This window comes from Bactrocera tryoni, chromosome 3 (assembly GCF_016617805.1).
Source record: "Bactrocera tryoni isolate S06 chromosome 3, CSIRO_BtryS06_freeze2, whole genome shotgun sequence".
Taxonomy (NCBI): domain Eukaryota; kingdom Metazoa; phylum Arthropoda; class Insecta; order Diptera; family Tephritidae; genus Bactrocera; species Bactrocera tryoni.
In genome coordinates this window covers 79,921,787-79,948,683 of record NC_052501.1, presented here as the reverse complement: position 1 = coordinate 79,948,683, position 26,897 = coordinate 79,921,787, and the positions used below count along the sequence as shown (strand labels likewise).

General features: G+C 35.1%; 1 protein-coding gene and 3 non-coding genes across 11 annotated transcripts in view; 3 read left to right on the top strand and 1 right to left on the bottom strand.

Moving 5' to 3' along the window:
* LOC120770192 (NAD kinase) overlaps positions 1 to 21,090 on the top strand; it is a 49,227-nt gene extending 28,137 nt beyond the window's left edge. For 5 of the 8 annotated variants that reach the window (XM_040097431.1, XM_040097425.1, XM_040097430.1 and 2 more), the window contains exons 2-6: positions 18,029 to 18,112; positions 19,256 to 19,489; positions 19,572 to 19,944; positions 20,008 to 20,265; positions 20,359 to 21,090. In XM_040097431.1, coding sequence (XP_039953365.1) covers positions 18,090 to 18,112; positions 19,256 to 19,489; positions 19,572 to 19,944; positions 20,008 to 20,265; positions 20,359 to 20,661 — 1,191 coding nt within the window. In that variant the 5' untranslated portion in view covers positions 18,029 to 18,089 and the 3' untranslated portion in view covers positions 20,662 to 21,090. Of the gene's footprint in view, positions 1 to 3,457; positions 3,631 to 14,180; positions 14,860 to 18,028; positions 18,113 to 19,255; positions 19,490 to 19,571; positions 19,945 to 20,007; positions 20,266 to 20,358 lie in introns of those variants that run through there. The other 3 variants (XM_040097428.1, XM_040097426.1, XM_040097423.1) reach the window with 3 other exon arrangements.
* On the bottom strand, positions 11,007 to 11,078 carry Trnad-guc. Its single transcript has one exon. It is a non-coding gene; the product is annotated as a tRNA-Asp (tRNA).
* Positions 12,287 to 12,359, top strand: Trnak-cuu. Its single transcript has one exon. It is a non-coding gene; the product is annotated as a tRNA-Lys (tRNA).
* On the top strand, positions 13,286 to 13,358 carry Trnak-cuu. Its single transcript has one exon. It is a non-coding gene; the product is annotated as a tRNA-Lys (tRNA).
* Positions 21,091 to 26,897: the final 5,807 nt, after the last annotated feature.

The window sequence follows — 26,897 nt, the reverse complement described above, 5'->3', positions numbered from 1 at the left end:
GTGCTATTTTTGATTGATGAAAAAATTGTTTACGTCGGCAATTTGTTTTCTTTTATTTTTTATTTCAAATGATTTGTGGTATTTTTTGGAAAAAATTTTGGAAAAGAGGCACTTGAAGTTAAAAATGCAGCGGCGAATTATTTAAAGTAGTTCGAAAAATTTTGTAAAGAGTTGTTGCGAAATATTAAATTCTTTCACGAACTTAGTAAGATTTTTTAAATTTTTTTAAATTTTTTTAATTTTTTTTAATTTTTTTAATTTTTTTTAAAATTTTTTAATTTTTTTAATTTTTTTTTTTTTTTTTTTTTTTTTTATTTTTTTTTAAATAATTTTTTTAATTTTTTTAAATTAATTTTTTTAAATTTTTAAATATTTTATTTTTATATTTAAATGACTATAATTAGTTCAAAATTTCAGCTTTCAATATTACAATTTGCGTTTTTTCTTTAGTTTCTAGATATTTGTTTTATTTACTACAATTCTAGTTTAAATATTATCATTTTTCCCCCTCATTTTTGTGAAACCAGAAAGCAATAAACTTAGACTCGATTGACAACAAATGCTCCTCATCATTTACTAAGTGACACTCCATAAAAGTTTTCGTACGTCATAATTGCAAAAACAACTATGTACTATTGATAAACAAATGTTTGCTTCTCTAAGCATTCAGGATAAAGTAGTAACAATAACTGCTGTGACAAGTTTAACCCGGATCTTCTTTCATGTGTGATTCACAACACATTCTGTTTTGAAAAAAATTAGAGTTTTAGTGTATATATGTTTGTTAGAGCACATTAGAGCGGGTCGATTTCCAGGGAGCCCAAAAAAGGAACTGCTTATGCGGGAAATGTTCTACGGCTCATTCTAAACAACTCTGCGTAAGAGAGTATGGCTCTAAAATCGATTTCGAGTCAGTGATTTTTTAAATGTTGTTTAATTTTTTGGGATCATAAAAATTGTTTGCCGCTTTTTGACATACATATGTACATATCTGATTGAAATTTAATACCTAGATTGATTTTGATATTCTTTTGAACATTTCTCGGATTCAGCGAGAGCAGATAGCTATATCACATAGCTCCAGACAACCGATTATTTAGATTCGGCTTAAAAATCGCTGACTCGATAATAGCTTTAGAGGCATAGTTTCTGAGGCAAAGTAGTTCAGAATAATTTATAGAACATTTCCTGCATACGTGATTTTGAAGTAACAAAAATCGACTCGCTCTAATGTATATATTTCAAAAGTTTTTAAATTCATTGTTCAAATGGCGAATAATTTAAGTGCTTGGGCTACAAACACAAAATTTTCTATATACGGAGCAAAATTTTTACGCTCAGAAAAATACCCAAAAAAATTGCCAAATTTCCCAAATATTTTTCCCCCAAACCTTTTTTTATCTTTCGATATGTAATATTTTTGAAAGTATTCCCTTCCCAAAACGGTTTGAAAACTTTCTCTTCATCTATTTTTCATTAGAAAATTTGTTAACAGAGAAAAAATATCCCACAAAAAAAATTCCCAAATTTGAAAAATAATTTCCCAAATTTTTTTCCCCCAAAACATTTGTTTACCCTTCGATAAGTAATATTTTCGAAAGTATTCTCTTTCCAAACACGTTTTTAAAACTTTTTCTTCATCAATTTTTTTTAGACAATTTTTTAATAGAGAAAAAATATCCCACAAAAAAAATTTCTCAAATTTGGAAAATAATTTCCCAAATTTTTTTCCCCCAAAACATTTTTTTACCCTTCGATAAGTAATATTTTCGAAAGTATTCTCTTTCCAAAACGGTTTGAAAATTTTCTCTTCATCTATTTTTCATTAGAAAATTTGTTAACAGATTTTGAAAAATAATTTCCCAAATTTTTTTCCCCCAAAACATTTTTTTACCTTTCTATATGTAATATTTTCGAAGGTATGCTCTTCCCAAAAAATGGGGTAAAACTATCTGTTCACCCATTTTTTATTAGACAATTTTTTAATAGAGAAAAAAAATCCCAAAAAAAAAAAATCCCAAAAAAAAAATTCCCAAATTTCAAAAACAATTTAATATAATAATTTCCCAAATATTTTTCTCCCAAATTGTTTTCCCCCCAAACAATTTTTTATCCTTCGATATGTAATATTTTCGAAAGTATTCTCTAGCCAAAAAATGGGTTAAAGACTATCTCTTCACCTATATTTTGTAAGACAACCTTATTTACAATCGCCTTCCCTAAACTTTGTGAGGAACCGAGCGATTTTTGTTAGACAGTCCAGAAACGAACGTGAGAGATCCAAATTATCGAAACTTCTATTGCAGATCCACTTAGATACAACTCTTGGAAACGATCACACTGGCAACTGAGCGTTTTGACATTCATATTTCGTCGTTGTAATGCCTGCTGGAGTGTTTTAGCATATTTTTAAAGCCAGAAATACTAAGTTTGCCCCTTTAACAACTTATTAAACCGTAATAAATAAATTTAAGCCTTCCTTGCAACTACTTGAAGTTAAGAAAGAGTTTTAACACCGAAAAAATAACCTTTGGTCGCATACAATTCCGGCTCATATGTAGACCAACATTCATAGAACCAGCTGATTGGCCAAATTTCCTCTTTAGTTTCGACGTGGGCCAAAGTAACAACAACTGTTGCCCACCGAAGCCAAATGCTCACTGCAACTTCATACCTTTTCCTTTTTTTTGCTTTCTCTGTTTTGAAAAAGTCCCTTACTTCAATGAGTGGGTGATTTACTAAATACTTAATTATAACCAACTTGATATTAAACAATCCACAACGCTGCCAGCATGACACGACAAATGAAGAACTCACATGGCCAAACAGCTTAAATGCATTAGACAGCATGACTTGGCAGAAAATACGAAAATTTCGAGAATTTTTCGTTCAGAAATATTCGAAAAAAAAGTAATATATACACACATTACATATGTATGTATATATTCCTGGAACATAGGTCACATTTTATTACGCGTATAAATAACATTTAAATATCTAAAAAGTGCGATCCATCAACAAATGTTATTTTTATACGAAATCAAAGCTTAATACATCACACACACACAGACAGTTGAAGTAAAAAACGCACGTACGCATGTATTTGTTAATTAAACGCGGTTGTAATACATACACTACATACATATGTATGTGTATAATTTCAGTGTTAATTATTGCTCTTGACCACCTTTAACACCGCAATGAGCATTTAGAACGTCTAATTTGCGGACAACAACCGCGGTAGCGCTAGCGAGTAATCAAATCAGTACTTACTAAGTACTTAAAATATTTAAATATATTCCTAATATATACAGGCACACATACATACATATGTATATACACTTCTGAGAGTACGTTTCTCCCTTTTTTATGTGTGTGTGCGTTGATATTGCAACTTGAAACTTCTAGTAATCAAGAACTAAGTATTTTAGTTAGCGCTGTGATATGATCGTGACGGGAAGTGTTGTGAAATAAGAACGTGTTGCTTAGGCCTTTATAAAATATATGAAAAAAACCGCTATAATTTATAGTGTTTATAGTGAAAGTGACCTCGCAAGTAGTTGATCTGAAGGACTTTTCTTGATCAGTGTGCAGTTCATCAACAAGTCAGGATAAGTGAAAGTGTGATGTGTAAGTGTAGCATGAAAAATAATATTTATTTAAAGTGGCATTTGTATTTGTGAGTGGTAAGTGCAGTTTACTGCTGTTTGACTGGAAGAACAGACAAGTCCTTGGTTTAATAATGGCAATTTGTTTAAGGAAATTTGTTTTTATTCTTCAACTTAACCTCAATCTAGTGTTAAACACTTATTGTAACGATGCTCCAAGTTAGCGATAAGGGTTTGATGATGTTTAGCTTCAAAACCTTCAAAATAATCGTTTGTTTCTATCTTCAATACTTCAATTGAGTGAAATCTTTCATCAGCGAGCTACTTTTTGTACTTGAGAAGGAAGTGAAGGAAGAAGTAGTAACCAAAACCGGCGTATGCTGGTAGGAAACTCATTCTCCTTTTTTATTGGGTAGAAGATTAGTTCTTAGTTTTAATCCTTCATTTTATGTGCCGGAACACAAGCTGAGCGACCCGGCGCGTTATTTTCGTGGCAAAGCAAAAATTTTCTGCATCAAATGCGAAGGCTTGGCTTTGATACGCCAAGATATGATTTATGCCTTTCTTTAAGACTCCAATCTTATTAACCAGCTCTCTAACCTTTTTACTGTGAACACCGTATATTCAGTTATCCATGAAATTTGTAACAGTGCTCTGGCGTAAAATATACTTACGATCAAAGTGACAAGCTCAGTCTACTTAGCTATTTCCGTCTGTATATATGAAAGTGACTCAGTGATTTTTGAGATAACGTTCTTTTCTCGTCAAGAAGCTGCACATTTGTCGGAATCGACGATATCAGACTATTATAAGCTACAGCTGCCATACAAACTGGTCGAACGAAGTAAAGTGCTTGTATGGAAAACTTTTCTATTTGGTCAGAGATTGCGCTGAATATTGTCTTGGAGCACCTCTGACGTTTTTCGTTGATTGGCGTAAGTCTTTGTCTTACCCAGAGAAAATAACCCGGAGGCGTTAAGGCGGCCGTTTCAGTTTTTATGCCAACACAATCTTAGAGGAATGTACAGCCAAATCCACACGGAAAATTCGTCATGTTGTCATCGCAGAGAGACACAACTGTTCAGTACGACGTTGAAAAGTTTCCAACAGCGCTCCAGTCATGCTTCCTGTTCGGTGTTTAGCGCCAATTTAAGATTCCAAGTGTAGTCAGGTCCTTCTACACCTAGTCTTTCTAACGGAGTGGAGGTCAAGCTCTTCCGCTGCTTCCCCCGGCGAGTACTGCATCGAATACTCTCAGAACTGGAGTGTTTTCATTCATTCAGACGACATGTCCTAGCCAGCCTAACCGCTGTCTCCTAATTCGTTGAACTAAGTATGTCAATGTCGGCGCATATCTCGTACAGCTCATCGTTTCATCGACTGTGGTTGTCATTGCACAAAGGACCACATATCTTCCGCAGAACCTTTCTCTCGAAAACTCGTAACGCTGACTTACCAGATCTTGACTTCGTCCATGCCTCTGCAGAACGGGGATGATGAGTGACTTGTAGAATTTGGTATTGGTTCGTCGAGAGTGGGCTTTACTTCTCAAACTCATCAGATATTGCCATCGTCCATGCATCTGTATCGCATATCGGGCCGGGGATGATGAGTGATTTGCAGAGTTTGGTCTTTGTTCGTCGAGGGAGCACGTTACTTCTCAAACTCATCAGATATGGTCATCGTCCATGCATCTGTGCAGAGTTTGCTCTTTGTTCGTCGAGGGAGCACATTACTTCTCTATTGTCTATTCAGTTCGAAGTAGGAACTGTTGGCAGCAGTTATTCTGCGTTGGATTTCGATACTGACATTGGTTTTACTTCTGGTTTCGACAATGTTTTGCGCGAAGAGCTCTTACAGTAGCCACCTGAGAACGTGAATTTGCGTTATCATTTCGAACAATTGCCAAGCGTTGTACCAAAGTGCAAGGTAGCATGATGAAATGACAAACCTTACTGAACACACTGACAAAATTTGACACAAATTTGGTGTTGTTGTTGTTGTTGTAGCGACAGAAAACATTCTTAAAGCAATTTTGAGGCATGATACCGAGTTGACAGTCCTTGTCCCGATAAAAATCCGGTTACTTATACCCGACTGTCGTGGAAATGGACACAATCCGCCATCCCTATTGGTAGACACTGTATATAACTTAGCAAAATAAAAGTCATCTGTAGCTAAGTTCAACAGAACAGTCAAAACTAATTACTAAACATAATATTTTTTTAATTTTTTTCGCTTCGCCGGCAAATGCACTACATATATTTCTCGAAGCTTAAGATGCTAAACAAGCTCGAGAGCCAACCAAAATATTTACATACGTTCAACAGCCGAATGAGATAAGCGCAAATAAAGACGTAACAATTTATTGGCTGCGCGTTTGTATAACAAACGATTGAGTAATTGTTTAAGGCCATATTTATTATGCGATTAAATATGTTGTTCGCCAAATAAATATGTACTTAAGCGTTGTTATGGAGCGATTTGTAAATGCCATTGGCGTTTTGTCTTAATTATAAGCGAACACAAACAAATACGAGTAGCAATTAAAGGCATGTTGTACGCGGGGCGGCTGTTGGTAGCTCAAAAGCTGCCTGAAGTGCGGCTGCTGGAGCGCAGGTGGCACAAGTCGCCGCAAGGCACCAACCGCTACAGCGACACAGCGCCAATACAGCTGAACTTAAGTGCCGATTTTGAAGTGGCACATTGGAGTGCTGCAACGGTTCCGCGTTTTTGGCAGCGGGTGGTGGTGACACCGACAAGCAGAAGTCGTGTAATTGTCAGTAGTGGAAATTTTCGCCAAACAAGCAAGGCAATACAGACAAGCTTAAATAGAAGCGCCGCTATAAGTTTATGCCCCATAGGGTGAGAGGGTGACAGGGCAGCATGACAGCGCAATGCTGTTGCGTGCAAAATTCATAACGCCAAGATTGATGAGGTCCAGCGCTGCGTATGAGTGCTGGCAAAACAGCGACAGTGCGCTTGCATGTGTGACGTGTAGCAGTATCCGCATCCGTTTCGGTCACAGTGGCGTCGGCGGCGGCGTCAGTTCTTTTGCTTAAGCTGTCAAGTACAGCGACTATAGACATTTTTTTTAACAATTTAATAAAAAAAACAACAACAAATATACATATGCATATATAAACACAATCATGTTGAATATGCGTTTTATACTCAAGACTGTCACGTGTGCGCCAATAAATCACTCGTGTGCATCTCAAATCACTTGCAAGTTGCTTGTTTTTGCATTAGTCACGCACACATATTTGTTCAAAAAAATATATTGTTGAAAAATTCAAACGAAAATTTACGCGCTGATTTTCCTTTGTTACAGCTTTGTAATGATTTTCTCCAAATATGCCACTTAATTAAACATTATACGGTTTATTTATAAATCTTAATTTCTTTACAAATACGAATGTTTAAACAATTACGGATGATTTACGTTATTGCGAAAGCTACAACTACCTCAGAACTACCTCAGATGAAAAGCAAAATGAGTGTGTGTGTTGCAGAGTGTTCAGTACTGAGCAAATATGTGGGTGTGAAGCTAAAGTGTGAGTGTGTCTGCGCTGAGGAGACAGACAGTCAGTGTGCTTGTGTTATCGAAAATCGCTGCATTTGATTTATACTCGTAATTATATACGAATGTGGTACATTTGTGAAGTATCCGCCAGCTTTATAAGTAGTTAAGTCAACATAGTATACTCTAACCTAAAAATAAAAACGAACGCTTGACCCGTTTTTGACTTACAAAATGCCACTAATTATCTTAGCTACTGTTCCGATCTCATTCGTAAAATATTTTCCGTCATTTTAAAAGTTATTTCCAGACATAGACATGTTCATAAAAAAGAGTTAGGATTAGGTTAGGTTAGATGGCTGATCTAGAGAGCAAAAACGCTTAGTAGCCAATACAAATTTGCACAGGCGTTTAATTTCCATTCCCGCCAGCCAATTCGATGGGAGGTCTGAAGGTATGCGATCCCAAGTGTTTAAGTACTTACCTCTCAAGCGCGCGATAGTCAAGAAAGAAGTGTTGATTTGTTTTCACCTCATCTTTTTCCATACATCTTCTGCAGATGTCGTCTAGTAAGATTCCCAGCCTTACAGCATGGACGCCGATAGAGCAATAGCCTGTTAAAAGCTAGCCCTACTGAAGGCAAAGAAATCACCAGATCTCTAGCGATGGATCGTGGGCTAAAAGCCTTCTGCGACAGCACATGCACCGATACTAGCCCAGCGCTGTCCAAGTTCCCGCGAAGCCCAGCTATCTAGTAGTACAACACAAGACAATAGGGAGCACCAACCCGCTTCCATTCTACTGTTAAGGGTTCCAGGGCGCCTTTCCGTGCTAGCTCATCAGCCTTACTTTTACCAGACTTATCACTAAGACACTCAATGCTTTTTTAGCGAGGTTAGGTACTCCTTGACGAATGCTGAACGCACTGTTAATGAGTTCAAGGCAGTATCCCCACCCTGCGGATGGTCACTTCTCTGAAGTAGGCTGCACTGCGGAGCAGAAAATCTACTGCTACCTTAACGGCTGTAACCTCGGCTTTAAAAACGCTACAATAGTCAGGAAGTCTGAAGCTGCAATTGATAGAGAGCTCCTGAAAGTAAACCCCTCCACTAAACTTTCCACCAAACTTTGACGCATCCGTAAAGAAGCTCAATGCTCCTCTGCTTCAACGCCTTCTACCCGCCCAAAACTTTCTTATCGGTATATTGGCAGAGAGGGAACCGCTAGAGTTTGGTTTGGCGGCTCCATGATTCAAGTGATCCGGTATGAAGTCAAAGTGGGTGAGGATTTCCGAGTTTTCAGACTCTTGTTCTTTTAAGAATCCAGATTCTCTAAGTCTGATAGCAACTTTCGCAGCCGTACTTCAAAGATGTAGATGTTAAGTGCCATGGTTGGAGTGAATCTTAGTGCACCACACATGCTGATGAGCGCCGCCCGTTGAACGCTTTCGAGTTTCTTTGCAAGTGTGGTCTTTTCTACAGCCTTTCACCACATAAAGACTCCATGGAATATAATGGGCTTGACTATGGTATCGTAGAGCCAGATGACCACTTTCCTTGACAGACCCCACCTTTTGCCAATGGCTTCTCTACAACGGTATAAGATAATCGATGCCTTTTTTGTTCTCTTTTCGATATTCGGCTTCCATGAAAGCTTGCTATCAAGGATGAGATATTTCACTGTGTCCGCCGGTGGCAGACGGATGTCTCCCATTTGTACACGGTACTCAGGATAAAGAAGACTCTCTAAAAATTTCAGTTAAATGGGTTCAAGTTACGCGGAAGCTATTATACCCTTCACAAAAAAAAAACATTCACACTTTATTTGGATAGTTCGGTTATATGGCAGCTACATTAATATATCCTATAGTCGTTCGATATCGACGGTACCGGCAAATGTGCAGATCCCTAATACTATAAGCCTCTTGCTTAGCTAGAATTTTTTTGAGTTGTCTAACCACCAATTTACCAACACATAAATTGAAAAAATATTATTTTTGTTTCTGAGCCACCCTAATATATAAGTATTTACAAAATATATTTGTGTACTCAGTATATGTACATACAGATATGTATGTATATACATATATATGTATATCTGTAATCATCATTCAATCAGTTAGTTAACTAGCGCCTGAGTCAGTTGAATGCATAACTAACACGCCAAAAAAAACCAAAAGTACGAAAGTGCAACGGTTAAGATACACATACACAAACACCGAACTGCACAAGTGCACTCTGAAAAATCCCTGCACCTTCCTAGCACCAACCAGCAGCTCTGCATAGCACCACACTGCTTCCTAACCTACGTGCATAGTGCACTGGCTGCATCAACGACTCTCCAGTGCACCAACTGAATTAATTTCTACATTTGTTGCTATTGTTGCAATAGTTTAAACGCATATATAAGAGTATATTACTTTTATTGTCGTCAATTGAATGTAAATATTTGTGCACTGCATACGTTTAATATTTTCCACACCTTCGGGATCGTTGAGTGGCAAACAAACCGCGTCGCAACTCACACACGTACATGAACCTGCATGTATGAACATGTAATATATGTATATTGTATTTTTGTATATGAATGTACGTTTGTTGTTGTTCAAAGTGCGTTTTTGCGTTTTGCATCGCTAATGCGCGAATTCATACGGTAAAGTGCCAATGGAAACAACAAAAAAGCAGCACTTTTGCCAACGAATGTGTTGTAACCAACAAATGAATCGTTAATCGAAGTAAATAAAACATAAAATGAATAAGTAAAAAAAAAATAATGCAACGAAAAATAAAAAAAAAAACGAAAAATAAAAAAAAAACGAAAAAAAAAAAAAAAAAACGAAAAATAAAAAAAAACGAAAAATAAAAAAACACGAAAAATAAAAAAAGCGAATAATAAAAAAAATTAAACGAAAATATAACGCAGTCAGACGTTCAATATGTCGCCACTGTGCCAACCTGCCGCCGCCGGCGTATAGTATGTAATGTCGTCAACGGCGACACGCTGTGTGCGCGCATGCGCTGCTGCCATGAAACAAGTTATTAATTTCAATGAAACTTTTATTAGTAATCGCACAAATATTTTTTATTACTTTTTTATTACATATGTATCATCCGTTTTTTATGTATTTTTTTATGTATTTTTTTATTGATTTTACCAGAATTGTTTTGTTTATATTTTATTTTATTTTTTATGGCGTGCTCCATGTTGACGTGTTGTAATTTGTTTTGTTTGTTTGTTTTCGTAGACCGGAAGAATTTATGTAAATTCTGCGAAAACGGGTATACTTGTGCAATGGAATTTGTTGTGACCTTATAGCCACGACTATTTTATTATTGTAGGCGTGACTATGCTAAATTTTTGTTTATTCAATGCCTAATAAAAGTCGGTCAGTAGTTTGAAAATACAAAAATTATTAAGTGAATAGAATAAAAACAACAAAAAAATTAAAATATTATTAGAAAATATACAACATTGTAAGAAAATCTGCATAGTGAGGTTAGATTAGGTTAAGAGTCTCACTTGTGCGCCGATCCGTTATGTTACCTAAAACATATACATATATAATAGATCATTAGACCTTTAGTAATCGACAAAACACTTTGAGCTTATCACAAATTTGTTACAGGGCCAATGTCAGTTTCCCTTTTCCATGTCGGTTCGTCGAAGGTAAGACTACAAAAATGTTTCATCCTCAGCCTTGCAAAGGTTAAAAAGATAAAAAAACTTACTTTTATATTCTAACAATATAATACACCTATTAGTACTCAATTATTTTATTTATATATTAAAAATAAAGTTTTTATTTGATAGAAGCAAAAAAAAACTTATTTTCAAACAAAATTTCCTAATTTAAAATTAAAAAAAAACATATCCATCTCCCCGACGGGGAATTGAACCCCGGTCTCCCGCGTGACAGGCGGGGATACTGACCACTATACTATCGAGGATGTTATATTTACCGTTATACAAATTTTATTTTGAAAATTTTGTATTTAATTATAACTATTAAAAGGACGTTATATTACCGTTATACAAATTTATTTTTGAAATTTTTAAATTATAGCTATTGATTTTTAATTGAAATGAGATACATACATATGTACATACCTACATATATATTAAATAATTAAAGGTGTATTCGAGTCTAGAGGCATAAATTTCAGGATAATTTTTGAATTGTTCTCTAAAAAAGGCAATTAAAATTTTTACTATTCATTTTTTATTAGGAATACAGGCAAAAATAAAAAAGTTAAGAATTCTCAAAATTAACAGCTGATCAAGTGGGTGGTCTCAAAACAATTCCCGCCATGCCAAACCTCCTAGCAATCTAAAACCAAAACAAAAGTTATTGCCCTAGAATATTGTCGGAAAATCAGGTTCTACAGAAAAGTTGAAGAATTTTATTTCACAAAATGGCGACTGCTTGAAAAATCAAACAATTGTTGTACTACTTTTTTGACTGTTCGGAATTTTTTAAAACTAGTTAAAATTAAAAAGAGGGGGGATATAAATAGTTTCACAAGAACTAGTCTAAAAAGAAGACTCTACTCTTCTCAGGTAAATCGGTCCAGTAGAAGTAGGGCACAATGGATAATAGCTGGCAAGTGCAAAACCTCAATTAATTTCTATCTAAGAAACAAAAATGTTTCTTTTACATACATACATACGTATATTTTTTCAAACTAAGGATCTTTGTGGTCTATAATATAGAGTTAAGGGATTACATTAGTTTACAGGTTTCGAAAGATCGAATTTTTTATTGTCTTATTAAATTCTAGAACATCTCCAGAATATTTTCATAAATTTTCAAGTAATAGTTCCAGAGATGCAGCCTTGAGAACTTATGCGCTCGAGACCAGCTGGGTTAAGTGCGCCGTCTTTAAATGCGGTTTTCTCGAAACTTTGTTTTTGAAGTCGGTTGGCAAGATTTCTCGAGAACTACTCAACCGATCTTCATGAAATGAAACAGGTTTTTGAGATACAATTCTTAAGGACTCAGGTTTTGTTTTAGAAACAGTATAAAAAAATTGCCCCAAACCTTTTTTTATTATTTTTTTAAATGAATTAATTTTAGATAATTATTTAAATAAACTATGCTAAGAAAAAACTTACATAAAACATTGAAATCATGGCACCCTAGTAACGTGAACCAGTTGCCCGGCTAGCTCAGTCGGTAGAGCATGAGACTCTTAATCTCAGGGTCGTGGGTTCGAGCCCCACGTTGGGCGCAGATCAACTTTTTACAGCCACCAGTGTAAATCAGTTGGGAAAATCATATACACTTGACGAAATTATTTGTTGATTATTTAAATTGAAGAATTTAATAAAAAAAAAAATACATATACAGGGTCTAACAACAAAAACGACGTGATGTTAAACTGAAATAAAACATGCAAATTTTGTTAAAATGGGTTTAATTCCGATAATTTTATGCTATTTACGATTTGAATAAAATATGGGCCAAATTACTACCACGGCTCCATTTACTTATCCACACCCATTTACGCAGACTTTCAATGACTCTGTGCAGCATTTCGTTTGGAATTTCGGCTATAGTGCGTTGAATCTTGTCTTCGAGCTCCTCGAGTGTTGCTGTTTAATTGGCATAAACCTTTGACTTGAGAAACCTCAAAAAAAAGTAATCTAGAGGCGTTAATTTGACGACCATTTGACTGGATCTTTTTCGAAATTAACGAGTTGCCAAACTTTACACCCAGTATGTCCATGTTTAGACGGGAAACATATGACAGCGCACCGTCTTGTTGGAAGTAGAGATTATACTCCTCGATTTCAACAAATTTCGGGGAAAAAGTCGGTCAACATCGTGTCATAACGTTCGCTTTTGATAGTAAAGACATTAGAAGATTTGACTCACCGCAATAGCGACAATTCAATTTGTTGAAAAAGCCATAAAGGTAGAAAGGGTACTCGCCTGAGAAGATGGTTTTCGATATCTATTATATATTAGGAGTATACGTATTTATATATGTACATACATTTTTTTTAGATTTCTGTATATTATTTTTTTTGTTTTTTTTTAGTTTTACTTCTGTAATTTTTTATGAAAATATTTTATACACCATTTTATAAAAATATTGACTTCTATTGTGAATACTTTGAATCTAGTCCGTTATAATGCGACCATGCCTCAATTGCCCGGCTAGCTCAGTCGGTAGAGCATGAGACTCTTAATCTCAGGGTCGTGGGTTCGAGCCCCACGTTGGGCGTAATCTCTTTTTTGGATACATTTCGAGAAATCAAGTGCAGCTGCGACATTTTCCTTGAATAATTTTCAGTTAGATTGCCGAGTTGGCAGTCCTTGCCTGGTTATAATTCCTGTTAGGTTCCGGTTATGTGGAGCTACCAGGGCGAACAGACTCTTTCTTTACGTTTTTTCAACCGCTCATAGCTAACATTTTCGCTTTCAATATAATCCCAACGCATCCAGTAGTTATTTACTGTTCACGATTTGAGCGCTTAAACCACGCGCGACTTCAGCTAAGCCATGGAAATTCAGCTGTTCACTACCCACAGCTGCCTAAATAACGCTGCAAGAGTCTTCAAGTCTGTAGGCAGTTAGTGACTGAATTGGTGTAGTTTACAGCAGCGACACTCATCTCATGCTCAGCAGCGCACAGCATGCGCCTGAGCATCTTAATAATTTTGGTTTCTTTTTTTTTATTATTATTTAGTTACGTAGTATTATTTTAATAATATATGTACATAACATATTTTCTTTGGTTTTTGCCAACAACAGCGTTATTTAACTCTGGCTTACACACTCCCCCTCGTGCCAATATGAGTTTACGAGTCTTCGCTATACTCATCGTTTTCTGCTATGATTCCTGCCAGCTGACTCCAGCTGAAACACCGACTGGCTGACACTTATGTGTATTGCCTGTTGTTGCTGCCGTATGCTGCGAGCCGAAGAAGCAAAACGAAAACAAAAGAGATGCCGAAAACAAAAACGTTTTACCAATTGTTGGTAGTGGCAGGTTGTTGGGCACAGAGCTCACTGGTTTTCAGTATTTTCTTAACCTTCGTGCGGGCAACAGCAATTGAGCGACGAACACAACGGCATTAAAATACGGCTAATAAAAGCAACAACAAACAGGCGAAGCCAATCAAAAGGCAATCAAAAAGGCGAACGCTTGAAGTCGCAGCGCACAGTAGCCGCAAACGAACGGGCGCGCAAGCAACCAACTACCCACGGCAATACAAAACGTTCGCTAACCACATACTAGTATGAATATATGAAGCAATAAAGCTAACAAAAGTGTAGAGTGCAAAAGAAAACAACAACAAAAAAAATATAATTTAAAATAAATATAATAGCAGCTAGTTCAGCGTACGCAATTGATCGTGCGTTTTTACTATATACAAAGATACTTATTAACTACAACAACAACAAAAAAACATTTCTCCCGTGTCTTTGAACTTTTCATGCGCTTTTTATCGTGTCTTAAGTGCTAAAACTAAGCAAAACCCACATAAAAAAATCGCGTAAAAAGTGTGAGCTCGTAAAATCCTGTGAAAAATGTTTCCGATACATCGGCGCCATCAAGAGCTGCTGCTGGACGCGGTGCCGCTCAAACGCACCGCCATCGATTTGAAGGAATTCAATAACGACATTATAGCCGATAACGGCTTCCATGCGTACAATGGCGAAACTGTGCTGGAACAGCTGTCGCTGGCCGACAAAATCACGGCGGACTGCAGAACTTTAAGGTTAAACACGCCCACATACATACTATATGCTGCTAGTACTTTGTGTATTTTGTGCGGATAATTAACAAAATTTATACGAATTTTTATATAAATATTTATGGCATAAATTTTATGCGGCGTTAAGTTGAAAATTAAACGCGCATGCTTACAGGCAATTAAGTATGTAGCTTTATAGCGCATGGGCTAGAAATATTCTTAAAATGCGCTCGCTCTATAAAAAGTTGTCGATTTTTTTCTTTCTTCGAGATTTCGGTGCCAGGCGCCAGCCGCGTTAAACAATTTTAAGGTGATCAACTAAGAAATCTGGTTTGGTTTCGCGTTGTGTTTATGTACTAAATACATAGCGGTATATGTATAGGTATATGTGTTGGCGTTCGAAATGCTGTCGCAACACTTTTGGCGGCGTCGTCCGGAGTTATGCCAATAAATGGCAAGAAATTTATAGCAAAATATTGTATTTGTAAACGAATTGCTGGCATTCCTTTTTTGATTGTTGATTAAATGCATACTTGCGTACCGTAATTTAAAACTCGTAAGAAAATTGTAAGGGATTCGTGTTGGGAAAAAAAGATAGAAATTCACTGTAAAGTCAGGAAAGCAAGAAAGATAGCCTAGTTTACAACAGCGCGCCAGTCGTTCTTCCTTTTCGTTGCTTGGCGCCAATTGGAGACTCCAAACGAAGCCAGGTCCTTCTCCACCTGGACTTTCCAACGGAAAGGAGGTCTTCCTCTTCTTCTGTTTCCCCTGGCGGGTACTGCGTCGAATACTCTCAGAGCTGGAGCGTTTTCATCCATTCGGACGAGATGACCTCGCCAGCGTAGCCTCTGTTTCTTAAATCGCTGAACTATGTCAATGTCGTCGAATATCTCGTACAGCTCATCATTCCATCGACTGCAATATTTGCCATTGTCAATGCGCAAAGGACCATAAATCTTTCGCAGAACTTTTCTTTCGAAAACTCCATGCCTCTGCACCATATAGCAGCACGAGGATGATGAATGACTTGTATAGTTTGGTCTTTGTTCGTCGAGAGAGGACTTTACTGCTCAATCGCCTACTCAGTAGTTCAAGAGAAGTAGTCATCCCTAAGGGTCTCTGCGCTTGACGTGAATTTCAATAAGTTTTGCGGCCTCACTATCGACACCTCCTCCAGTGTTTCATAGTGTGGGTGGCCCATATGTCCGAAGCGTTATAATGCAAGGTATAGCCGGAAATGAACTGGCTGATGATCTCGCCCGCACCACAGCATACACTAATATGGTAGGATCTGAATCCTTCATCGCGGTGGGTCATCATACCATAAAAGAGCTGCTCCGCAGTAAAGAAGGAGTAGGCAGCGAGTGATATTGGCAACAACTCCAAGACATGCGCCTAACCAAGTTGCTAATGTGGGGTTATAACTTCAGCAAGTTTAATTATATAATTAACCTCCTTAGGGACAAACTCAGGCTACTTGTCGCATTCTACACTGGCCACTGCAAGCTGAAGAAGCATTTATATAACATGGGCCTAGCTTCTTGCGCAAATTGTCGGTTATGTGAAGGGGAGCCTGAAATTCCAGAACACCTGCCTAATTGACTGCATAGCAGTCTACAGACGCAGGATAAACTCCCAAGGATCAATGTTTCCGTATAGGGATCACAACGTCTCACTAGCACCTGGCAATATTTTGGACTTTATCAATATGTTGAGGTTAGGTGAGTCTTTGTGATTTAGGAGGGAGCACAATAGACCTAAGGTCGCAGTGCAATCCACGTCTATTTATCTTATCTTATCTGACAAGTACACAAAAGCTGCTCCATTGTTTTCCTGGTGCTTTACTTTTGACATTTCCTGCAGTCATCTCTATTTGTCAACCCCATTCTGTAGGCGTGTGACCAGTAAGTATTCTAATCATGTTGCAGCAGTCTCTTCTATCAAGTGTGTGCAGGCATTTTGTGTATTTCTGAGCTACCCTTTTGCACATGACCTTTGCAGTTTTGTATCCCGAAAGATCATTCCAACTAAGTTTAACCTTGCTTGCCATGCGCTTATCCAGATCGTCGTAAAGACGTGCATGAATTTAACAATGTCGGTCACTTTATCGTATGACAGATGTGCACCACACTTGGCAGTCTCTTCCAATATCTTATTACGATCGCTGTTTTTGTGGCCTGGCACCCAGTTGAAAAGAAGTTGCTTGTTATGACGACATTATCCACTGCTGCAGTCAGTGAAATTAATTTGGGCCAAAACAATCTGGTCAGTCTTGCCTTTTTTCAACTAGTGGATAGCATATGAGGTTCCTATATGCTACCTATGTATATGTTTTTTCATCTGTCAGTGCTTTTGGAAATTTCATTGTGTATCGTTTTAAATGATTTGCGTATTTCTTAAACTGGTTCGATAGTAAAGCGGATTTCCTTTTCGCAACCTCATTAGCTATTTCCTTTCCCGGAACGGCCTTTTGGCTTGGAACCCAGTACATATGCAGCCGCTTCCCGGCAGACACTATATCTACTGCCTCCCTGCTCCAAAGAACATTATCTGTCCCAATGCGATATGAGGTTATTGCTTTAATTACCTTGGCTATCGAGGTATATATTGATACTCTTTATGTCCTCGCCAGCGTTGTTAGCTATCTCTGCGGCTTTCCTGACTGCAAAGGCTACTGCCTGGAAAATAATGCCCACAATATTCCGCCAGCTTGAAGGGTCGTCTGAAATCTAGCACAGCGGAATAGATCCTCAAGCCCACCTCAGCAACCATTATCGATCCCTTCGTGTATATGTTAAGATTTCCACATCCACCTTCTTATATATGAAAATATTCTCCGAAAAATGCAAGTTGTTCCGACAAATAGTTTCGGAAATGTGAACGTATTTGTAGAAATTTTTTCTCGAAACGAATCTTAAGGTTTTCGTAGTATCCTGAATTTTTAATCAAAATTTGTTTTACAATAAAAGCCTAGTTAAGACATTGCTTATAATCTAAGGAAAAACAATTACTTTCTGTGATTATTTCAAAAAGATATAATTTTGAATAAAGTTTTCTGAAAACTTATCGAACTAAATTTTTTTTGTAATATAAATATAATATGTATTTATATTTATTTTCATATTTCTTATATATTTTAGTATTATATATTCAAAATAACTAATTTCGTTTGTGTTTTCTTTTCTATTTACAGGCGCACCAGAAGTTTGAATGCTCCATCGCCATTCCAACAATTTGGACCATGTGGACGAATAATGAAAAATCAAGCAATGGTTATGTAAGTAAATTAGTAAAATATTAATGAGGAAATGTACATATATAGAATAACGAAGTAATTTTAGTAATAATTATAATAATGAAGAGTGATCCATTTCGAGGTTCCCTACTTTAAAAAAAAAAAAAACACAGAAACTTCAAATTTAATAGGGAATATTTATTATCATTCGAAAGAACATTCTTTGGCATTTATTTTTTGAAGATATCTCCGTGAAATGATGGCCGCGACTATTTCTCAGATGAGTGCAATTTTCGATAACTCGTTCGAGCATTTCGTCTGGTAACTGGCGAATAACACGCGTAATATTTTGCTCCAAGGCCTGAATCGAAGCGTGATTGCCCGCATAGACTTTTAACTTTACATATCTCTCCAGGAAAAAATCGAATGGTGTTATTTCACATGATCTTGGTGGCCAATCGACTGGCCCAAAACGTGAAATCATCTGTTCATCGAAGTGTTCTCTCAATAAATCCATTGTTTGATGCGATGTGTGGGAAGTGGCGCCGTCTTCTTGAAACCAAATGTCGCCGAGATCACGAGCTTCAATTTCAGATATCAAATAATCGGTTATCGTGGCGCGATAACGATCGCCATTGACGGTTACGCTCTCTTTGAACTTCTTCTTTGAAGAAATATGGACCGATGATTCCAACGACCCACAAACCACACCAGTCGTTGTTTTTTCTGGATGAAATGGCAGCTCTTGAATCTCTTCAGGTTGCTCTTCGTCCCAAATGAACCAGAAATGGACCTCATCGCTGTACAAAGTTTTTCTCGAAAAAGTCGGATCTTATTGTTTTTTTTTCAAGACCCAATAAAGCGAAGCGATGTCGCTTGAGAAGATCGAGCGGGTTCAGTTTTTGCGCAAGCTGTATTTTGTACGCTTTCAGTTCAAGATCTCGCGTGCAAGTCGTTCCTTACGTCAGTCCGAGTTGATGCGAACGGCGCTGAATCGACTCCCCACTAAATTAATTAAACAAAATAATACATAAAAATTGTAAAATAAAATAAATATGTATTTTTATATAAATATTTATAATAATATGCATTTCTATATACAAAAACTTGATAAGAAAAAAGTTTAATTTATTTTTTCTGACTAAAAACTAACGAACTCAACTCATTTCTCCCCGACTATTGCAGGCAAATTCAGGATCCCGCCAGTCAACGTCTGACCTGGTACAAGCCACCGCTCACCGTGCTCGTCATAAAGAAAGTGCGTGACTCAACGGTGCTGGCACCCTTCGTACAGCTGGTCGAATGGCTGGTGCAGGAGAAGCACATGGTCGTTTGGGTCGAGTCGGCGGTGCTCGATGACCCGCTACTAATAGAGGATAAGAAATTCAAGAATATCAAAGAGAAATTAGTGACATTCAAGTGAGTCCATCAACCCTTTCATTAGCAACAATTTTATTTTATTGAACATGCATTTTTTCTACTTTTCTGTCGCACGACACAGAGATGGCCGTGATGATCTAACTGATCGTATTGATTTCATAGTTTGTCTCGGCGGCGACGGCACACTGCTGTACGCTTCATTGCTGTTCCAGCAATCGGTGCCACCAGTGATGGCATTCCATTTGGGTTCGCTTGGTTTTCTCACACCATTCGAATTCGAGAATTTCCAGGAGCAAGTGACCAACGTGCTGGAGGGTCATGCTGCGCTCACGCTGCGCAGTCGCTTGCGTTGTGTCATATACAGAAAGAACGATCGCCGCAAGGAATCGGAGAGCGATTCGGCGAATCAAATAACAAAGAATGCATACAATTACCAAACGGATGGCAGTGATGGCACAAATAAGTGTGGCAGCCGTGGTTCAACGAATATATTGGTGCGTAGCAAGTACAAAATTATAAACTATGTTGTGTATATTAATGAGACGCCTATTTTACAGGTGCTCAACGAAGTCGTCATCGATCGTGGGCCCTCACCGTACCTGAGCAATATCGATCTCTTTTTGGATGGCAAATACATCACGTCGGTGCAGGGTGACGGTTTGATTGTGTCCACGCCCACCGGCAGTACCGCCTATGCCGTGGCGGCTGGCGCCTCGATGATACATCCCTCGGTGCCGGCGATAATGGTGACACCCATCTGCCCGCACTCGCTGAGCTTTCGACCGATTGTGGTGCCCGCCGGCGTGGAGTTGAAGGTATGTACTTATGTATACATTTATATATACATATATGTGTATATATATTTCATATACATTTAACCTTTATTAATACCATTTCACTTAATACAGATCAGCATCTCGCCGGACAGCCGCAACACTTCGTGGGTCTCCTTCGACGGCCGCAATCGGCAGGAGCTGCTGCACGGCGATTGCCTGCGCGTGACCACCTCCATCTATCCGGTACCCAGCATATGCGCACAAGATCAAATTTCCGACTGGTTCGACTCGCTGGCGGAGTGCCTGCACTGGAATGTGCGCAAGAAGCAGAAATGCCTCGACGAGCTGAGCGACCTGACCGCCTCCGGTTCGGAAGACACGCTCGACGATTTGGATCGTGTCAACGACACGTTACTCGACAGTGGCTTACAGTGATTGTGTGTGGTGGTTTTCAACTTTTCCGACGATGAATTAAGTATGGGCGAGTGTAAGCGTAAATAATGAAATTTGGCGCTGCGCAACTGTGGCACAGCGGTGTCACGCCGCTTCGGCGCATAGGCATTATATTATGAAAGAGCAATGTTGTGTAGAGTTTGGGCGTAAGCTTTTGTTTGGAAGCGCGCACATTTTGTTTGATTTGTGCTTTAGCTTTAGCGACATTTTTTATTAGTGTATGAAAGAGTCGAGTCGGTGGGTAATGTTAATATGGCAGTTGTAAGAAATTATGAACAAATCTGTTGCAGAAATTAGTATAGCATAATTTTGTTAAATGATTTATGTAATACAAATGAAATAAATGACAAGTTAAATGTGATGTGAAATTGAAGCAAATAAAATGAAATGAAAGTGTTTATAAATAATTATTCTAAATATGTTTATTGTAAAAGCAGTAAATTGTAATGCTGTAAGTAATTGGCAATGAAAGTTTAAGACATACCCATACACATATGTATATGTAGTGGTAAAACCTTTTGTGCTTCATGCAACAATTGAGGTTATGTGCACTTATTGACTTCTATTGCCTTCAGTTATAAACAGGCTTACTCTGAGTAGCTATCAAGACAATTTCTATACAAAAAAAAACACTTAATTACACATATACACATTTACATTTTGTAAGCACTTGCAATGCCAACCCAAAAGCTCAAATTGTATTGTGTTACTATTTATTTGTATTCAAATTTTACAACACTTATTAGCAATATACAGCAATTATTAGCACTTTCTAAACATACATACATAGATAATACTTAGTTATAGTTTTGCCCTTTTGCGTCACGTGCACACGCCTAAAAATATATTTAGCGCTATAGTGTAATTTAACTTTAAGCAGTATGTATGTATGTAAAAAAAATAGGCAATCACTTTCAGATTTAAAGAATTGAGATTTTTATGCGTCAATGCAATGCATTTGTTATAAGCAATGTTTTAAAATTAGGTGCGTATATTAATCATGCTTTGCATTACAAAGGGTTTTGAAATATATTTGCGTAGCTTAATATGTAGTAATATACATATGTATATTTTGGAGATAACTAAAATTAATAATGATTATAATAATTAATTATGTTATATTATTATTGATAATTATATTAATTATAATAATTTTTATTAATTATAATAATAATTGTAATAATAATAACCATACAAACATTTCGTTTAATTCTATGAGCATTAAAATGTGACTAAAATATTAGAGACGAATTTTATTTATTATTTCTACGCCTTTTAAAATATTTCTTTTTTGTATTATTTTCCTTTGATTGCACAGATTTTTTTAATACATTGAACAACTTTTAATGTAGTTAATAATAATTTTTATTTTAACTTTTCACATATTATTATTTTGCTTTTGGTTATTTCAAAAAAAAAAATCCTTAAATATTTTGGGGTGGTCTCGATTTCAACCCTCTGAGCAGCCTGAAACCAGAAAGAAATGTTAATGTAGTATAATGTCGTGCAATGTGGAACTACGGAAAAGTTGGTAAAATTTTTTCCACAAAGTGGCAACTGCCCGAAAAAAAATAAATTTCTGTACCACTTTTTTTGACTGTTTGGAATTTTTCAAAAAAATCAAAAATTTAAATTTTAATATATGGGCATAGACAACTCTATAAAAATGACTCTCTAACAATTTATTTTTTTTTTAATGTTTTTCTAAAATATCGATTTTTCTAAATATCTACCTGAGAAATCGTGGGTATCGTTTTGAAAAGAACAGTTTCTAGGAAAACGGTTTTAAAGTTTCGCCAAAGACGAACCAGTTTGGATGCCGGGTCAGCAAAATACTTACATATAGTATGCTTTTTTTATATTTTAGGATTTGGTTTTTATTTACAACCTAAGATATCCCTTAAATATTTTTCTTTAATTACTTAGTAATAACATTTTGTTTTTACAATTTCTAATTAACAAAAGAGTTTGTTCTTTTTTTATATACATATGTATACATAAATTTAAATTTGTTTCTTCAAAGTTATAAAAATATATATTTTCTTTTTCATTTCTTTTATTTTCTTTTAATCAAATATATATTTTTTTTTACAATTTTTAAGTTACCATTAGTTAATTTTATTGTTTTATTTCATATGTTAATATTTAATTTCTTTAATATTCCTAACTTCTTAATTTTTATATAAATATTTTTTTCTTTATTGAAAAATATTTCTTTTCATATACTTAGTATTATTTTGTTTTAATTTATATTTTTGTTTCTTATTTATTTTTATTCTTTTGATTAATTATTTTTTTTTCATTTTTCAATTCTTTGCGTCTAGCTTTTCTGCATAAATTCTTTCTATAATAATAAATTTTTTTCTGCAATACACGAAATATTTTTTTTTTAATTTTTTTATCAAGGGTAATAAATTAAATTGTTTCAGCTCATATATTAATATAATTTTTTTTATTTCTTTGTTTTTTTATGTCTAAATTTTTTCTAACTTGATATATTTTCTTTATTGAAAAATGTTTAATATTTCGGCTTTAATTTATTTTTGTAATATACCTAATATTGAAAATAAATTGAAATTTTTTCATTTTTTTTTATTTATTAAATTTAATCAAATTTTTTGTTTGTAAAATTTTTGCGTTAATTTTTTCTATATAAACTTCTTTTCCTTTTGTTTTGGTTTTTTTATTACACATTTATTTTTGTATACATTTATTTTCCTAATATTTTCTTTTATTTTTTATTTGTATTTTTACATGCTATTATTTTTAATATTTTCTTCTGTTTTAGACACATTCTTTAAATTTTTTGTTTTGATTATTAGATTTTAAAATATTTTTGCAAAGCGCAAACTTTAAAAAGCCAAGCAATATCGTCTGTAAATTCTAAAAGTCCAGACTTCTTAGCTTTAATTACATTTAGTTATACATGTATGTTTGTATAACCATTTGGTTATTTTACATATATGTAAATATGTATGGAAATGCTAATATATAATTAAGTGCACATATTCTTAATGAAGATTCTGGTAGAGGTCACACATATGTACATACATGTGTATGTATGGTTGTATTAGTGTTAATTTAACGTACCTTTTTTATTATAAATAAAAGTTTATTTCAATAAAATACAATTTTTACTTATACATATTTTAAAGTTGGTGGGCACATATACACACATATGTATGTATGTACATATATACATACATAAGTGTATATAGATTTATCATTAAATTTACATTTCACTTATTTATGAAATGTTTTATAATAAACGCATAACAACAAATGCACGTTGATTAGTTAAATACTATGCCTAAATTGTTAAAGCATTGGAGAAGTAAAAAAAAAAATAAATATAAATAATTTCATTTGCAATTTATATTCAAGCCATTTTAATTTACAAAGATTTTCTCGATCACCTTTTTCTTTCGGGCTTCTATAATCTTCTGTTTTGTCGCTTTTATGTAGAGTTCTTGTTAACTATTGGCTATAACATCGTAAGCGGTGTCTACGCCAATAAAGAGTGACCAATGTGAGCTATGTATATTTATAGTATGCACTCTAGTGATGTCCGACGTGCACTTCATTACTTCTTTAATCTAAAAAAATTCAATATTTTTACATGCTTTTAATAAAGAAAAAATGCTCTTGTTTGAAAATCGGAAATAAATTTTTTTTCTGTCAATATCTGCAAGGTAACATGAGAAGATAGCATCTCTGCAGCATTAAAAAGATTAAGAAAAAAATAAAATTTATTATATAGGGTAAGTATTTTTATACTTTAAATATGCTACTTTGAATTATTTAATTAATAATTATTTTTATAATAAAAAATACTTAAAAAAAATTTTAATTCATATCTTATAAAAACTTAAAAAAAAAAACATAAAAATCAAAACACACATATACCACTAAGTTGTTGTTTTAGCAGCTGTTATATATCGCTTATTCTGTTTTCTGCCATTATTTTGATTTGTAATCAAGAAAATGTGATACAACTTAACTCCATGAAGCTGCTTACTGCATTAACATTACACATTTCATTAACATTAAGCATTAACAGCAATATAGCAGTAGCAGTTATATGTAGAAAAAACCAAGAAAGTGAACTTTTAGTCGGGAAAAATGTACTAAAGCAGAAACAGTATGAAGAAGTACACTTTTTCCAACAGGATTACTAATAATAATTCGCAATCCATTACATTTCAGCTAAAGGTTTTGTTCTGTTAAAGCTACTGATAGCTGTGAGCGGCCTTTTAACAGTGGGATGTGGCTAACAGCCCATATGTTTACATTAGCAGAGCATTTACATTTATGTAGCATAGATTTAGGGCCTCACATGGTGAACAGTGCTTATTGAATTGGAATAATCGAGGTTTGTATAATTGAAAAAAAAGCAACTGTAAACCGATTTATTCCGGAAATTTGTTCTAAAAAAAAGCAAAAAAACACATTTTCGAAAATATGGTGCTATTTATTATTTTACAAGGCGTTATTAAGAATTATTTAGATAATTGTGTTTTGTTCAATATCATATGCGTTTTAAGTTTTAATATTTTATATGCATAGTTGCAACATTTGCTTATTTTTTAATTGAATCGTTTACTTTAAGCATTTTCTTATTGTATATATTATATATGTATATATATTTAAAATATGGTATATTTATCTTTACGATATGCTCGTATGCATGTCTCAAGCGTAACGTTTACATTTTAATTTGAAGTACATGATAATTATATACATTTTATTTACATATTTAATACGTATAAAATTTCTTTCATTTTTGAGCTTGTACTTGTTTTTGATTTTTTTTTTAACTTTCACGAAGATATAATTTTTTATTATTTAATTCAATAAAAAAATTCGAAAAAGTCATCGTTAAATGTTTTCAATAAAATCAATATTTTATCTAAAAAAAACTTTAATATACAAATATTTTCTGAAAAAACTTTTATTTTATTTGTTTATTTTTTTTAATTTTAAATTTAAAATGTAGTAATTTTTTAAATTCTTATTGATAATGCAGTATAATTAATTGTGCAAATTGTTTACTATTTTTTTTTAACTTCCGCCAAGATATTATTTTTTATTATTCAATCCATTAAAAAACTCAAAAAAGTCATCGCTAAATGTTTTCAATAAAATCAATATTTTATCTGAAAAAAATTTAATATAAAATTTTTTTCTGAAACACCTTAATACAAATACTTTTTTTTGTAATATAAAAAAATTTTTGCAAATTGCAAACAATCTTACTAAAAAATATGCCAAACAAAATTTGCAGTTCCAAACGTCCACGGCGTATTCGCAACATCAGCTACTTTGAGTGCAGAGCTACTATTGCAGTAGTTAGCCTAAATGTATGCAACGCAGACAAGCTTAAATAAACCAGGAGCTTCCCCAAAAGTAATATAAAGTACAGTCACGTTGGCACCTTTCGAAAAAATTAATACAGTTGAGCACGTGTGGACAGGCTGTGGTGACTGATCACACATAATTTCATCAGCTTATCAATTAATTAGCTGCTTCGGCAACTGAGGAGGAGAATTAAGGTGTTTGGTAATGAAGTAGGTAAAAACTAAGCGAAAACGAGTTGGTTGCTTATCTTCTTATGTGTATAATGCCGGTTCAATGGCTACGTTCGTTGACAGTTAACAGCGGAAAGCACTTACGAGAGCGTTGCTTGCTCCTGGTTCAGTTTTGACTTACACACTATGATAAAGTGCTGGCTTTCAGAAAAGTTAGTGGAAATTACTATGAATAAAAACTATTAAGAACGTATATAAATACATGTATATAGTATATGGAAGGCCGATATTTTCCAAATTTGGTGTATAGTGAATATCTGATAAGTTGTTAATTTTCCAAGGCGGAAGCCACACTGATTAGTTCCCATCAATTTGTTGACGGTGAGCGTTAATCTTTCACACAGTACGCTCGATCTAATCTTAGATGCGATGTTGAGGAGGCTTATCCCACGGTAGTTGATGAAGATTGTATTTTTGTGGATTGGGCGGAGCACACTTAAATTCCAATTCTCGGGCATGCTTTCGTCCTGCCATACTCTACAAAAAAGCTGATACATTCACCTTATCAGTTCTTCGCCACCGTATTTGAATAGCTCGCCAATCGGCAATCGATCGGACCTGCCGCTTTGTTTTTCCAACGGATAATTGCTGTTCGAACTTCTTCACGGTCTGGCAATGGAACGTCCTCTC